Consider the following 14,641-nt stretch of genomic DNA (forward strand, 5'->3'; position numbering starts at 1 on the left):
TTGGCGACGCAAGCGGCCCCTGGGTCAGCCTCGGAGTGGCGGCGCGTGCTGCCTGGCGACTGCTGGTGACGTCACACGGGTGTCGCGAGACCGGCGCGAGGCATCGCCACACGGCAACGGCAACGGCATGCGGCTGCTGCTGCCACAAGCTCCGCTGCTGCTGCTCCTGCTGCAACACTCATGCAGCGCTGCAAGCTGGCGGCTGTCTTGAAGCTGTCGCCATAATTTAGTGGAGCATGGCCATGACAGGTAGGCCACCGTTCTGTCCTCCTGTCCTCCTGTCTTCCTCATCTCTCTTCCTTTTTTTTTTTTCTTCTTGTCTGTCTGTCTTCCTCGCGTCTTTTTATTCAGCCAGTGCAAGTCGTGCAGATGGTGTAAAGTGTGGAAACATTTGAACCCACTTCCACTCATGACAAATTGTTTTTAGAAAGTGGGATGCGCGCAGGTCGCACAGACAAACATTCGCATAAACACAAGCACGCGCACGTGCGCAAACACATGCGCCAACACACAAGTGCGCATGCAAACGCACACACACACACATACACGAAAAGAAGAGAGGAAACCCTGTTATGTGGGGAAATAATGTATCAGAAATTAAAGTATTCCAGTTTTCAAGGATTTTTTCTCTTGCTCAAAAAATAAATAAATAAAAATAAAATAAAAAAAAAGAAAAAAAAATCCGCTGCGCATCCTACTGTTGGTGTTGTGTGTGTGTTGCTGGTGTATTACTGTCAACTATCCTCGTCTTCCTCTCTCTTCATGTTTTTGATGGCGATCTGATGTTGTCAGATGAAGTGGGAACATGAAATCTTCATTATGTGATAACATTACTGTGTGTTTGTATTATCGCCGACATGACGGGCAACATTCAGCCTCCATGTTTATAGGACAACAGGAACATTTGTTATTAATCTTATGTTTGTGACATGTCTGGCGACATTAAATCATCCAAGTTAATAACCGACATAGGACCATGGTGTGTTTGTCTTACATTTCTAACATGACAAGGGAATATAAATATCTATCAGACAACATGTGAAAACTGAGTGTCGATCTTCTGCTTGTGACATCACGTGACCACCTCGCATCATCTTGTGTTTCTATGATGAAGAAAACTAAGATAACAAGAGGAAAGCTCGGCATCGATGTTTCTATGATGAGGGAGGAGCACGGAATGTTAATCTAACTTTCTGACATTTTGGGCAAGTCACGTGTCTACCAACTGCGCTTTTTACTGACAATCAGGTAAAAGCTGTTTCTCTTTAATTTCACGATCAGCCTGTGGCAGCCTCCGGACATCGATCTCTTTGCTAAACAAACAGAAGACATCAAAGCTCTCCGCGGGTTTCTGTAACAGCCATCGGGTGTTGGTGGAACAGGCTACAGACACGAACTCCAAGAAAACAATTTTTTTTTCTGTAGAATTAAAGTCTTGATGAGGAACCGAGCTCCCCGAGCCCTCGCCATCCTGTGGGTGTGCGCATGCGCGAGTAAACGAGGTTTACCTGGAAGTGTTTACAGGTGCGAGAAAAACATGGCTGCGGCGTTGTTGGTTGGTTGTTGTCTTGAAGTCCTTCTTGCAGTGTGGCGGGCCCTGCCATAGCACTCCATCATGCTCACCATCTCTGCCTCCAGTGTATGTAACAACACATCATACAGCCAGTGTAAAATACATAGAGAGGGGGGCGCACTACACTGCCATCAGTGCATTAAGCAGTGTAAGTAGAACTCATAGTCTATCAGACAACATCTCAACAGACAACGGACTGTACGAGGATCCATTGCCAGTGCCCCACACTACAGATACCCGGGAGAGCTGACAGTACCCGCTAGTTGTTAAGGAGGGAACGCCATGCGACTTTTAAAAAAAGAGAAAGAGAAGGAGACAGGAGGTGATGTGGATTTGGACCGTCGTCAATAGGAGCTGGACGGGATTTGAACCCGTTACAAATAGAAACGAGGCTGACATCAAGTGAATCAAATGTGTACAGTAACGGTCAGGTGTACAGTACAGGGAGGGTACAATAATAGGAGGTACGGAGACTGTTTAGCCCTATAGGAGGGCTGTGTGACTACAGACTGACAGCAGTCTATGTCCTCCGTGCTCACACCTGTCCCCAGAGGCAGAGCGGAAGAACGCACACTCACTGTTTCTGTATTGACAGCCGTTAAACGACAATTTAACACATCGGCTCGTCTAACAACAGCTGAACTGCGATTCCACCTGCTTCTAGGCTGTACTGTAAACAAACAAACAAACAACAACAAATCTTTCACAGAAAGCTATGAGGTGTAGGTCTGAAGCTTCTAGTCAACAGTCTGTCAGGCGGCCATGTTGTTTGTGGAGGCGACCTGTCAGGTCCTCGGCAATCACTGGAGGCTCTTGCTGTTGCCGGAATCTTCCAAACACGATCTCCAGAAATTCTGTTAGGAAACTTGCAAGATACAAGCTTCTCAAACTTTGCTACAAACTTTGCACGGGACACGATCATTGCATTCTCTGATCTCATTAAACGAGTTTGAACTTTCACCCTCCACATACCGACTGTGAGGTGCGCCGTCAGATTCTGTGTACCTTCCTGTCTTCCGTCTGTCGTCTGGTGTGTCTCTTCCTAAAAGCTGCAATCGAAGCGTTTCTTCAATTAAATCTGACATTTCTTGATGCCAAACCTCGCCTACAACTGTAAATGTGGCTAGAAGTGTGTCTTAGTGTGGAGTTGGGACTACAAACATCTTGTCAGAGAACATTGGAACCTGTCATTGACCTTAGGGTAATCAACAGTCTTCTCGCGTCCTCTCAAATATTTCACAACCACAACTTCTTTCTGCTGAATACGAGCAGCTCGTGGACTTTGAAAGTAAGAAGTCAAAACACAACCTCAAGACATCAAGTGGACTTCTGAAGATATATCAGTCACGATTCTCCACCTGAATAGTCGTTGACCCTAAGAGTGACCCCACTGTTAACGATGCTGTACAAGAGCTAGCGACCTCTGGCAAGACAGAATTACAGTGGATTTCAGACAGAATTACAGTTTCTCGGATGTTCTGCGTCTGCACTATTTCAGGATGGAACTAGTTCTGAGGAGACACGGAGCAGGTAAGCTTTCACATGGCATTTGTTGTGGCTGGGAGGTCTGGGACAAAGCCAGTCCTTCATTCTTCTTGTTGCATGAGGCCCGGGGCTGGATTTTCTTCTTACTGGTCATTACAGTCCTTGACCAGGCACAATGGAAAGGACAGAGCACAAAAAAGTGTTTGTCTGTAAGAGCTGAAGTCTCTCTTTTCAGCCGAACTTGCGAACTGGACTGTACCACCTACTTCCTCAGCAAAAAAAAAAAAAAAACAAAAAAAAAAACAACAACTGTAATGACCACAGATGGAGGAAACCTGAAAATCCGCCCTCAGTCCAGACCAGTCCTATCAGGATTTTGACATTGTCTGCTATGTGAGGGATCTTATGATTGTCATCCTGGATTACTGAATGTTTTAATGAGAGGACGATCACCGATCAGAAGGATGAACATTGCCTTGATGACTGCTCAGCTTCTGGATTGGCTCGTGAGGACAGAACTTGCTGACATGGAGAGGAGTTTGAGCAGAATGGAAGGAACGAGTGATTTGCTGAGAACAGCATTCTCCATCTGTGAACAACTCAGGGTTTGCGAGATGGATGGCTGCTTCCAGGACCGAGGATGCTACAGTCTGATGAGATGAGACCGGACATGTAACTGAGACTCGGTGATCGCTGCCTGGATAAGACGATATCTGCCAATAGCTGTTGGCTGCACAGAAACAGGTGAGATCACGTGACTAGTTTACCGGATTGTTTAATGCCGACAGGCAGGTAGGCAAGTAGATGTTGTGTGTGGCCACGACAGAGCGGACCTTTACAGCAAAGACCAGGTGTGGACAAGAACAGGTGTCACAGGTGTCACAGGTGAAGGGTCGGTCGGACTGTCCAACGTTCGCTAACATGAGGCGAGTGAACGATCGGCTATGTTCTCCAACATTCGCTGAAGACATGCAAGCACGTGTCAGTGACGTGGCTGAGAAACTACAGGAATCTCGTCTGAATTCTCTCCTTGTGGACCTCTTGTGACTGGGTGTTGATGGCGTGAGTAGGTTTGCAACTCTTTCCAATTTCCTGCAGCGTGTTGATACTCTCTATTTCCGTCAGTCCATCCTACCATTTAGCCGCCATGTCCGGGCCATGGAACTCTCGTGACGCGCAGTCTCCAGTTACGTCCCTTCGTTAACCAACTCCACTTCATAGACACTCCTCGACAAACGCTCGCCATCGCGTGCATTCTCGCGCACGTGAACGTTTGTGTGTACTGTGGTGTGTGGTGTGTGTGTGGTGTGTGTGTGTGTATATATATCCCGTATTCGTACACACACAGATATATTCACACATCACATAATGACATCATACATTCACACAGCATACAACGCACACACGCGCACACACACTGACTGGTGTGTACAGACAGACGGATATCGGGGTAGGAATCCCTACCTCCGAAAAATGTAAACAAATGAATCAAACTCACAAACACACACAACTGACGTCATAAGGGCAGTCAGTGACGCAGCTTGCCTGCCTGCAGCAGTTGGTGACGTAGTCTGCCTTCGTGTGACCTTTGCACTCGGAGGGTGTTGTTGCCGCTGCCTCACCTGTTTGTCCCGAGGCACATCAGCTCATCCTCCTGTCATGGCGCAGCGCCGGGCAAACACTGGCGTCTGTCCTCACGTCACGTGGTGCGCGTGTGTGACGTGTTCTTTCCGTCTCGTGACGCACAGACAGACAGGTGAATGTCTCCTACAGGAGAACACTGTCGGAATGTTTACAACAAGCAACACGATAGTTTAAATATGTCAATCCTTTATTGTTGTTTATTTTAAAACTACATAAACACAAACTCGTTGTTTACTTTTCTTCGCTCTACTCGCTGTAAATAGAATTTCAAAGAGAACAAGTCCAAGACGGAATGTTTAAATACCAGAAGTGATCATCTAGAATATTAATTCACAGGGCTTGGTCAGAGCAACTGTTTAGCTCTATATAATTTGTAAAAAAATACAAATTATTTACATTCACAAATATTTTAAAATTAAGACATGTTAAATATCTACAAACAATTTCAAGGCGTCAATAATTGTTATTATTTATTTTAACCACACTGCAGGCACATTTTATAAGAAATTCGTGACAATCGCCTTTTTGTTTAATTACTTCCCCTTGCAGACTGGCCATCACTAACGGTCGCATGGGTTTAAAAGTTTGAACATAGAATTGTGCTGTTAACTATGGAGAAGATGTTGAAGCACAGAGCAGCTGAAGCCTGGCGGCGGACGAGAATTTATTTGTTGAAGGGAAAGACAGAGGAGATGGTGGCCACCCGACGTGTGGAGCCTAACGTGCCGTTGCCTGTCGTCTGCTCGTATCCTCTGTCTTATCGATTGCCGCCCGTTCCTCAGGTTAGCAGACGACACGGCATCGTTGGCAGCCAACCGCCATTTAATGACGACACGCGCAGCCTGCAATTGTTACAACCGCTCCTCGGCCTGAGTTATGCGCCTTTAAATGTTCCTCCACGACGGCGAGCAGTTGTTCCTCAGACATTCTCAGACAACATTCTTCTGTGCAAACGACTGGTTTTATTTTTCTCTTCGTGCAGGAGGGCTGGGGGATCCGTGGCCTTATCTGTGTACCAGTAACAGATATGGGGATGGAGGGGAATTAGCGGGGAAAAAAAGTGAAAACTGCGAAGTTACAAATGTCACTCGGTCCTCGAGGCAGGTCTTGGAGAGCTGGGGATGCTCTTCATGGCCAGAAAAATGTAATGCGACGAGAAAAGCTTGGTCGGAGACAGTCTGTCCTCCAGCTACTGTGTACACCACAACACCAGAAGCTTGGTTGTTAATAAGCACTTCACTCAGCCTGCATCCTGTCTGATGAACATCCACCAGTGCCAGTCTCAAATAAGACTTAAATACATCACCGGTACATGTCAGAAAATATCAGTATACACTGTTAGTGCGATCTTAAAAAGGCTTTCAATCTGTAATCTTTAATCAGTAAGACTTAAATACGTCACTAGTACGATGTCAGAAAATATCAGTATATACTGTTAGTGCGATCTTAAAAAGGCTTTAACCTTTAAGATTGTACAGGTCTTGTAGAAATAATCAGGAAGCCTTAAATACACCATGACACAATATTTTAAAAGTACATCATTAGTCGAATCGTGGCAAAGTCAGGTACACATAAACTGGGTTAACAAACCTTCCAAACATCATCAGTGTGACTTAGAACAAACCCTGTGTGTGTACGACTGTGTATCAGGTTCCTGGGGACAAATTAGAATTGCTCTCTTCTTAACCCTGACCTTTACTGGTGAGTCTGGCGAGTTTTTCTGTATTTGATCAAAGAAAATCAAAGTGAATTTTTGTCTTTAAGACGAAACTGGAGACCAGGAAGCTGAGGGTAGGGGAGCTTCCATTATAAGTCAAAGCCTGCCTTCACGCGGGTTCTTGATATTTATATTGCAGGTCAAATGTCAGTCCATCGGCTGCCATCTTGTCATTTCGAGTCATTATTTCATTTATTCAAACCCTGACCAGTTGTAGCTGACGATCGAGATAAACACGATGCTGGCTAGAGTGATGTTTCCACTCCCGTCTGTAGTCGTCATCAGCCAGTTTGATTTCCTGATACACCCCGGGTATCCTGAAGGAAAGTCTGACACGAGGGTCAGCATCGCTACAGCACTCCAAACTTAACAACAACCCCGCATGTTCGTTAACACACACACACAATATATATATACATATAAACTATGTCATCATTCTCTGAAATTCGTTTTCGCCATTTGATGACATTTTTACAGTTGTTCCCGTTGACTGTTGGAGTGAAACTGTGTCAGTCAGTGAGAACGACATCGACTGTAAGATCAAACTGAGGAAGAGAAGACACTGTGAGAAGCAATTACTTAGCTGGATAAACTTTTATTTACACCCGTAGTGAGGTCAGGACGGAGTGACACCAACAACAGCTTTTCGTGTTTTGACTTCGTCGTTGCTCGGCGATACAAGGCCAGGACGGCCGGGGTGGCAATGCTGTTGGCGTGGACAGACGTGGCATTACTTGATGTTGTCAGTTTGTTGCTGTGTTCTCTTTGTTTTGTGTGTAGTACCCGTCGGCTGCTACCCGGATTACTTACGCAGGTTACTGAGGTTGTTGTTGTTGTTGTTGTTGTTGTTGTTGTTGTTGTTGTTGTTGTTGTTGTTGTTGTTGTTGTTGTTGTTGACAGTGTGTTCTGTGATAGTTGCTCTCAGATGTTTTCACGAAGTTTTGTGTGCAGTGCTGTACATGACTGTTATATAGTTTCTGAATTCTCTGTTTTCAGTGCCCCCGGCGGAAATCGCCGGCATTATCAGTGGCGCCATCTGTGTGGTAGTCTTCGCCTCCGTGGTGGCCATTTTGTGCTGGCGTTTCCCATCATGCCGCTCGCGCCATTTCTGGGACAAGAACATCAAGAAGGCGCTGAGAAAAGTCTACGGTAAAGCCGACTTCACGCGTAACTATTCCATTCCTTTCTCTTTCATACTTTAGTCAGCAGTGGGCTTGTGGCCAGACGGTATAGATACCCGTAGGCTGTTAGTGGGTAGGGTGTGCTTTAAGTTGCCAGACTTTATAGATACCCGTAGTACACTGTTTGTGGGTAGGGTGTGCTTTAAGTTGCCATACTCTGTGGACACCAGCTATGGAATTCTCTCGGTTCTTAGTCACCGTTTTCCTGGCAAGGCTGGCATGTACACAAGTCAGTCTATTTTTAGGAGCTACCAACTACATATTTATACTTGTGTGAATTCAGTTTTTTCCCAACAGTATTTTAGAATCCATTGACATGTAATTACAAATAATTCCTGTGCAAAAACATGGTGGAATTCAGTGTCATACGCTGCACTTGGCCTCTACCCGTTTGTCAGGCAAATGCAGACGGCGGAAGGAGAAGGAGGAGAGGAAGAGCTTGATCGTGGGTCCGGCACTGCGCAAGCGCAGTCGAGACGAGGCTCCCTTCGTCGTGCCGCAGATCTTCGTGGACTACGGGTCGCGCCGCACCTCCTACGCCTCGGCGTCCGACCACGTGATGCTGGGCGCCCTGGCGCTCGACCTCCGCCGCGCCTCCAGCAGCAGCTGCGGCAGTCGCAGGACGTCGCTGGCCTCCGACTCCGACCGCCGGGGCTCGGCGTCCAGCCTCGGGTCGCGCCGCACTTCCTTCGCCTCCGACACGGACCGCCGCGGTTCGGCTTCCAGCCTGGGCAGCCGCCGGACCTCCATCTTCTCGGACCCCTCCGACCGCAGGGGGTCCGCCAGCAGCCGCAGCAGTCGCAAGGGGTCGGACGGCAGCAGAATAGATGACACGGATGTCTCCTTTGCAGGTATCGTTTGGCTACCCTTTGACCTGGTGTGTCATTGTCTTGTATCGTTTGGTTACCCTTTGACCTGGTGTGTCATTGTCTGTATCGTTTGGTTACCCTTTGACCTGATGTGTCGTTGTCTTGTATCGTTTGGTTACCCTTTGACCTGGATGTGTCGTTCGTTTGCACTATAGTTTTCGGGTATCGTTTGAGCTGATGTGTCATTTGCTGTTATTATTTCCGTCGATGTGTTTATTTGCTGGTGTAGTTTCCACTGATGTGTCCTTTGCTCCTATTGTGTTTGTGGATGTCACTCTGTAAGGTGACAGACGTTTGGCACTGGACTCAGAAAGCCAGAAAAGCGGGACATTCGTGTCGCCCGATGGAGGTCAAAGCGGGACTGGTGACCTTACTCTGTGTCATGTTCATGTCTTTAATGTACATATACATAGCCTTCAGTTGGATTTCTGTCCGAGTTTAGCTGTCATGTCCGAGTTGTCACCTGAATAATCAAACTATTGTTATAAAAATGCTTTAAAAAATCAAGAACATGAATCTGTCAGCTCTGCTAGAATTTCATGACGAGGTCCCTGTCTCCCACCTCTACCTGGTTTTTTTCAGAGTAGGCTTTCCTTAGAATTAATGTTTGTTGATCGTCCTGAGACTGGAGGACGTGATGACATGACATGACATGATGACATGACATGATGACATCTACACGATTAGAGGCCAAGATGTCTGCACAGGTTGTAGGCGCAAAGTTCCATGTTTCTGTACAGATTTCTCCGACTCAGAGACCGTGGATGTGGATGACAATCGGGTACTTGGACCTCGGGTACCCCGACGAACGAGCTATGACGTCAGTGGGCGAGCGAAGGAGGCTCCACCCCCTTACAGGCGCAGTCACTCTCTTGCAGAACTCCAGGGTGGAGGGGTGGTGTCAGCGGAAGGTACGTCAACGACTTTCTATAAATCATAAAGTGTCAACATGTAGATAAGCTGTGCTCGTACACTCACTGACACTGAAGTGTCGCGTCTGTGCAGAGAGACTGTCCTCCTGAAAGTTGTTTGTGTGTTGGGGGGTGAGTAGTCCATCAGTGTGTTGAGATGATGAACCACTCTGGGGGCTGCACGTTGGTGTAATGCTCTCGTAACACTGAACTTGTTTGTGTAACACTGGGTGTGGCCCCTCGCTAGCTTGTGTTGTGTTGTGTTGTGTAACAAGTTTGACAGTTTCCATCACATGCAAACTTCAGCCATCGAAGGTATTTCTCACGTGACCCTCTTGCTGCTAAAGCCTGGTGTCCACCTTCCTGAGGACCTCACAGGATGTGAATCAAGCACAGAGACAGCATCCCAGGCATCAGGCTTGTACATCAATACACAAGTGGCAGAACTGGGACTAAATGTTGACTGGATGTATCTGTGGATAAACAGTCTGACCGCATTCTGTTCACAGTGAGGCGTGTTTGAGTGTATTCTCACAACGGAAGAAGAGAATCTTTTCAAGATTGAAGCATCTTGCTTACCGAGCTTTATTCAGTCGTGAAGGAAAAGCGTGTACCCCACTAGAGTCATTCATGATGTAGACCAGTCATTAAGGCAACCCATGTACCCCCTAGACTTTAATTCAGTCATTAAGGCGATACCCCACTAGACCTTTAATACCACAGTCATATACCATCCACTAGACCTTTAATACCCAGTCATTAAGGCGAACCATGTACATGTACCCCACTAGACCTTTAATACCCAGTCATTAAGGCGAACCATGTACCCCACTAGACCTTTAATACCCAGTCATTAAGGCGAACCATGTACCCCACTAGACCTTTAATACCCAGTCATTAAGGCGATGTACCCCACTAGACCTCTACGCTCGTGGTTGTGAGGACGCAGTGGCTGTCTATTGATTTTGCTCTCACGTCTCCATCAACGTGAATGTCAACATCTATTGTTCACGACCATCTTATCACAAAGAAAGAAAAATCTTTGTCGTGGGTTCGACTCCGCACAGCTCCTTTTGAATTTGTTCTTTGACAAAAGTCCCTTTGCCATTTTGAAAAGACTCAGTTGAGAGATCCTCCTCCCGCAGCAGCCATTGCGTGAAAGTATCTCTTGCCTGCATGTGGTCTCCGCGATTCTTCGGCATCTCGGGCTGAGATAAACACAGAGCTGTGACACGTCACTAAAGCCATGCCAGGTCCAAGACAGAAAGAACTGTGACGAACGCTAACAGAGCCAATCCAAGTGTTTCAAGGGGAGTTAATGAGGTGACGTGCCTTCTCCTAACTCGAAATGATGTCACCATTGTCATTTCTGTAAGTGCTCTCACCATGTGTGTGTGTGTGGTGATGCATCACGTGATGTCACCATTGTCATTTCTGTAAGTGCTCTCACCATGTGTGTAGTGATGTCACCATTGTCAGCGCTGTCAGTGCTCTCACCATGTGTTTAGTGACGTATCATGTGATGTCACCATTGTCAGCACTGTGCGTGTTTACTGCAGGACGGCCATCACGAGCCGGAGAGAGGAGGTCGACGCTGTCGACGCTGGTGTTCAGCTCCCTGGCGGCGCTGGATCAGACGGGCTCCGCTGTCATGCCGGCCACTTCCAAGTCCAAGAAACAAAAAGTAAGTCGTGAAGCAGACTTTCATCTTGCAGTTCGTGGTCGTGTCCTCTGATCCCTCTAAGCCACCAACCGAGCTGCCACAAGGTTTGTTCACTTAACACACATCCTGACAGACCGGAAACTGAACCCACACCTTGTCGCTCTCTCAGAGGCGTTACCTAAGGGGTGGATGTGGGATAGGGAGTGCGATGGCCTCAGTAACAACAGGCTGCTCAGGTAACTGTGGTACTTTTTTTCTGCACCAGAAACAAGGTGTGATCGGGCTGCCCGACACCCCCGTGGCGCTGCACGAAATCAACCTGGAGGAGCTGATACCCCGCTACGCTCCGCCTGTCAAACCAACGGGCCGCCTGAAGGTGCAGCTGCAATTTGCAGACGACAAGTCCAGCCTCAATGTCATCATCATCGAGGTTTGTACAAGCAGTCCATTCTCTGTTGTTACTCTCCCTTCTCTCATCCTTGCGTTCACCCACCCTGGTTATCTCTTCGGTCCTCATTCTCTCACTTCTTTTGCTTCTGAAAACACGTGTATCCCATCAACAACACTGCATTTGTCATCTCGTCAGTCGATGCCTGAATTCTTTACTATGGTCACCTGCGTCAAGTCACGTGAAGCTATCAACGCTGACCAGGACACAGCACGTGCACAACGTGCACAAGAGAAGGTCAAGGATGTAGGAGTGATGCAAGGAGCTGGAAGTAAAGTTCTCAAGCAGACTTTTAGGAAGAACAGGACGTTTAGCGACAAGACCCTCTTACTCAGACACTCTCGTGTTTCTGAGTGAACTTGCGATGTTCTTGATAATTCGCTGCTAATAGAGAATCCACATGAGTACATCCTCCCTGTGAGTTTTACCCCGCTTTTATTTTATGATGTTACAATATAGAGCAAGTGTCTGACCTCCTATAGCAAACATCAAAATCGTAAAAAGGGTTTCGTTGTTGTCAAGTAAGCTGTCGGGGTCTTCTGTCCTCTGTTTACAAACGCAGGCTCAAGGTCTGATCATACCTGGCATTCCTAAGGATATCGAAGTCAATCCCTACGTGAAGGCGTTTCTGGTGCCAGGACGGACCTTCAAGTACCGCACCAAGACACTGCGCAACACCAGGGTAAGTGGACAGTCATTTCTTAGGAGTCTTCTTTTTGCAACTGTTCATTAATTATATTCTTAATTAATTAAGCGTAATAGGTAGCCCACACCTCACTTTTTGCTCAGTCTTTAGAATGAGGACACGCTACACGGACCTACTTGTGGCGCTCGCTTTTCCCGACTAACGATATGACCTATGACCTGGCTGGCTTGACCTAGCGAATGTTCCGATGTGTGTTTATAGGGATTGCTCTAAACTCTAAAGCCTGGATTTAGTGCGCTCGACTATCGAGTAAAAGGTCACTAGTTCGATGCCTGATTCGGCCTGTGGGTGCAAAACTCCTACTCTTCCCATCCAGCACCTGAATGATTTACTGAAGTGTTAGCATGAAGGAAAGGTTAAACTGCTAAACGGCATGACGGGATTGGAAAAAACTGAGATGAGCGAGAGTGGTAACACGAGTGCAAAAGTAACATTACAGAAAACAACAGGATAACAATGGATGCTCACCGTCCAGCCTCCTTCTCGTCCACTGTATTCAGCGGCTGATGCACTACGTGCTCAAGGGAGAAAACTCTTTACCACAGTTAAAACAGATTTTGCTTTCACTCACAGGTCTCTTTGTTCTTAGAGAAGATTTTTGTTGTTTTATTTACAGGACCCTTTGTTCTTAGAGAAGATTTTTGTTGTTTTATTTACAGGACCCTTTGTTCTTGGAGAAGTTTTGCATCAAGGATCTTGTGGCAGGGGAGATCAGCGAGGAATCTTGCTTGGAGTTTCAAGTTTACTCCTCTCACCACGTTTCCCGCCGCCATCTGGTTGGTGTGGCGTCTGTGCGCCTGCTGGATGTGGATCATCTGCCTGGAGGCCAGACGGAGCTCATTGTCATGCCACAGACTGTGTACAGAGTGAGTAACTTAGTGTACGAGGCCTCTATGATATCAGACAGTCACGGAGAATTTTATAATATGTATGCCTGGCATATTTAGTACTAAAGTTAAGGTTTTGTTAGGGTACCGACTTGGAGAAGCAGACAAAATGACAAAAAATAAATTAAAATAAATGACATCTCACAATTTCCTTAATTTCGCTCTCTTGTCATTTTTGTCATGTGAAAACGGCATGGCGAGAAAGACAGAGAGGAAAACAAAAAGACATTTTGGACAAAGTTAGTAAAAGAAAGATTATTTCTGATCAGCTTCACCAAGGGGACCTACATCTGTCGGGATGCTATCAACCAGTAGCAGGCAAGATTGTCTTCAACATTCTGGAAGCTCGAAATTTGCCCCGTGTGTCCTTGTTGGGTGCGATCAGTAAGTACATCATTCTGTCAATAAAACTTTCTAGTAAAATATTCGTAAGGACTCAGCCATTGTACCGTCATCAGCATTTATTTTTATCTGCCAGCGTGATATATATATATATGTGTGGCTGTGTGTGGGTGTGTTTCCGTTAACTCAAAGGGCAGCGGGGACAAGCAATGTGGCAACCTTTAAACTCTAAAGTATTTATGCAAAGATACTTGTCCCGTCTAACACTGACTTGAATCCTTAAACAAATTCAATATGGATATGGAGGGTATTTTTCCACAATGCAGGACAAGGCGTACCTGGCACTGCATGAGTTGATCCCAACCGCTAACTTATTGACCTGGGATGTTATTGTCAACTTTGATCAATCATTTTGTTCGAGTCAAGCTTATTCGTGTGTTGCATCTCTGTAAAACTCTTGCATTCTTCATGTCCTTTTCCTAAGCTAACAGTTCATGTCAGGCCTTAGGTGCATGATTCTTTGAGTGAAATCACCACCCGACTCGCTCCCTCTCTCGCTTTCTCCCCCACCCTTCCTGTTTAACACCAGTTGTCTGTCGCAGACCCCTACGTCAAGGTAGAGATGTATGTCAACGGCATGCGTGAGGGCAAGGCCAAGTGCAAGGTGCGGCAAAACACGCAGGACCCGGTCTGGCATCACCAGGTGGTCTTCGACATCAACCGCGAGAACCCTAAGCTCCTGGGCCACGTCTTCGTGTTCCATGTGCTGCACAAGGACATGATGACTGGAGTGCACAAGATTGGACAGGTGCGTAACGTGGGAAGTGAACCTTAGTTCCTCACTTCGTCTTATCATCCGGTATTTTGTCTTTAGTGTTGTAATCACCTTCAGTCCCAAATTTTTACTTACGGAATCCTACAAGCGCATTCTGCAGCCAGGAGCTAACAAATGAAAACACGTACTAAACATTTCCAGAAAAAAAGATAGAAAAAGACACACTTGTAGACACAAATTAGGTAAAGTAAAATTAGGATAAACAACCAGCCCATGACACTAGGGGGTTGCTATTGTCAGTGTGTTAAAACTATGTAACTGGGTAGCTATCGGCAAGTTGCACCGCCCCCAGACAACAACTGTTAGATGACGTCACCAAAGATGTCAACATTGTGATGAGGATGTTGGAGGTTATGACGAGTATTTCATTGATTGTTCCT

At 46.5% G+C, this 14,641-nt stretch overlaps 1 protein-coding gene across 1 annotated transcript in view; it reads left to right on the forward strand.

Moving 5' to 3' along the window:
• Positions 1–14,641, forward strand: part of LOC112570050 — a 22,191-nt gene continuing 7,550 nt past the window's right edge. The window contains exons 1-10 of the mRNA XM_025248245.1: positions 1–249; positions 7,416–7,586; positions 7,999–8,451; positions 9,210–9,380; positions 10,940–11,064; positions 11,309–11,473; positions 12,054–12,173; positions 12,857–13,063; positions 13,354–13,468; positions 14,029–14,234. Of these exons, the coding sequence (XP_025104030.1) occupies positions 237–249; positions 7,416–7,586; positions 7,999–8,451; positions 9,210–9,380; positions 10,940–11,064; positions 11,309–11,473; positions 12,054–12,173; positions 12,857–13,063; positions 13,354–13,468; positions 14,029–14,234 (1,746 nt within the window). The 5' untranslated portion in view covers positions 1–236. The remainder of the gene's footprint in view (positions 250–7,415; positions 7,587–7,998; positions 8,452–9,209; positions 9,381–10,939; positions 11,065–11,308; positions 11,474–12,053; positions 12,174–12,856; positions 13,064–13,353; positions 13,469–14,028; positions 14,235–14,641) is intronic.

Source organism: Pomacea canaliculata, linkage group LG8 (genome assembly GCF_003073045.1).
Source record: "Pomacea canaliculata isolate SZHN2017 linkage group LG8, ASM307304v1, whole genome shotgun sequence".
Lineage (NCBI taxonomy): Eukaryota > Metazoa > Mollusca > Gastropoda > Architaenioglossa > Ampullariidae > Pomacea > Pomacea canaliculata.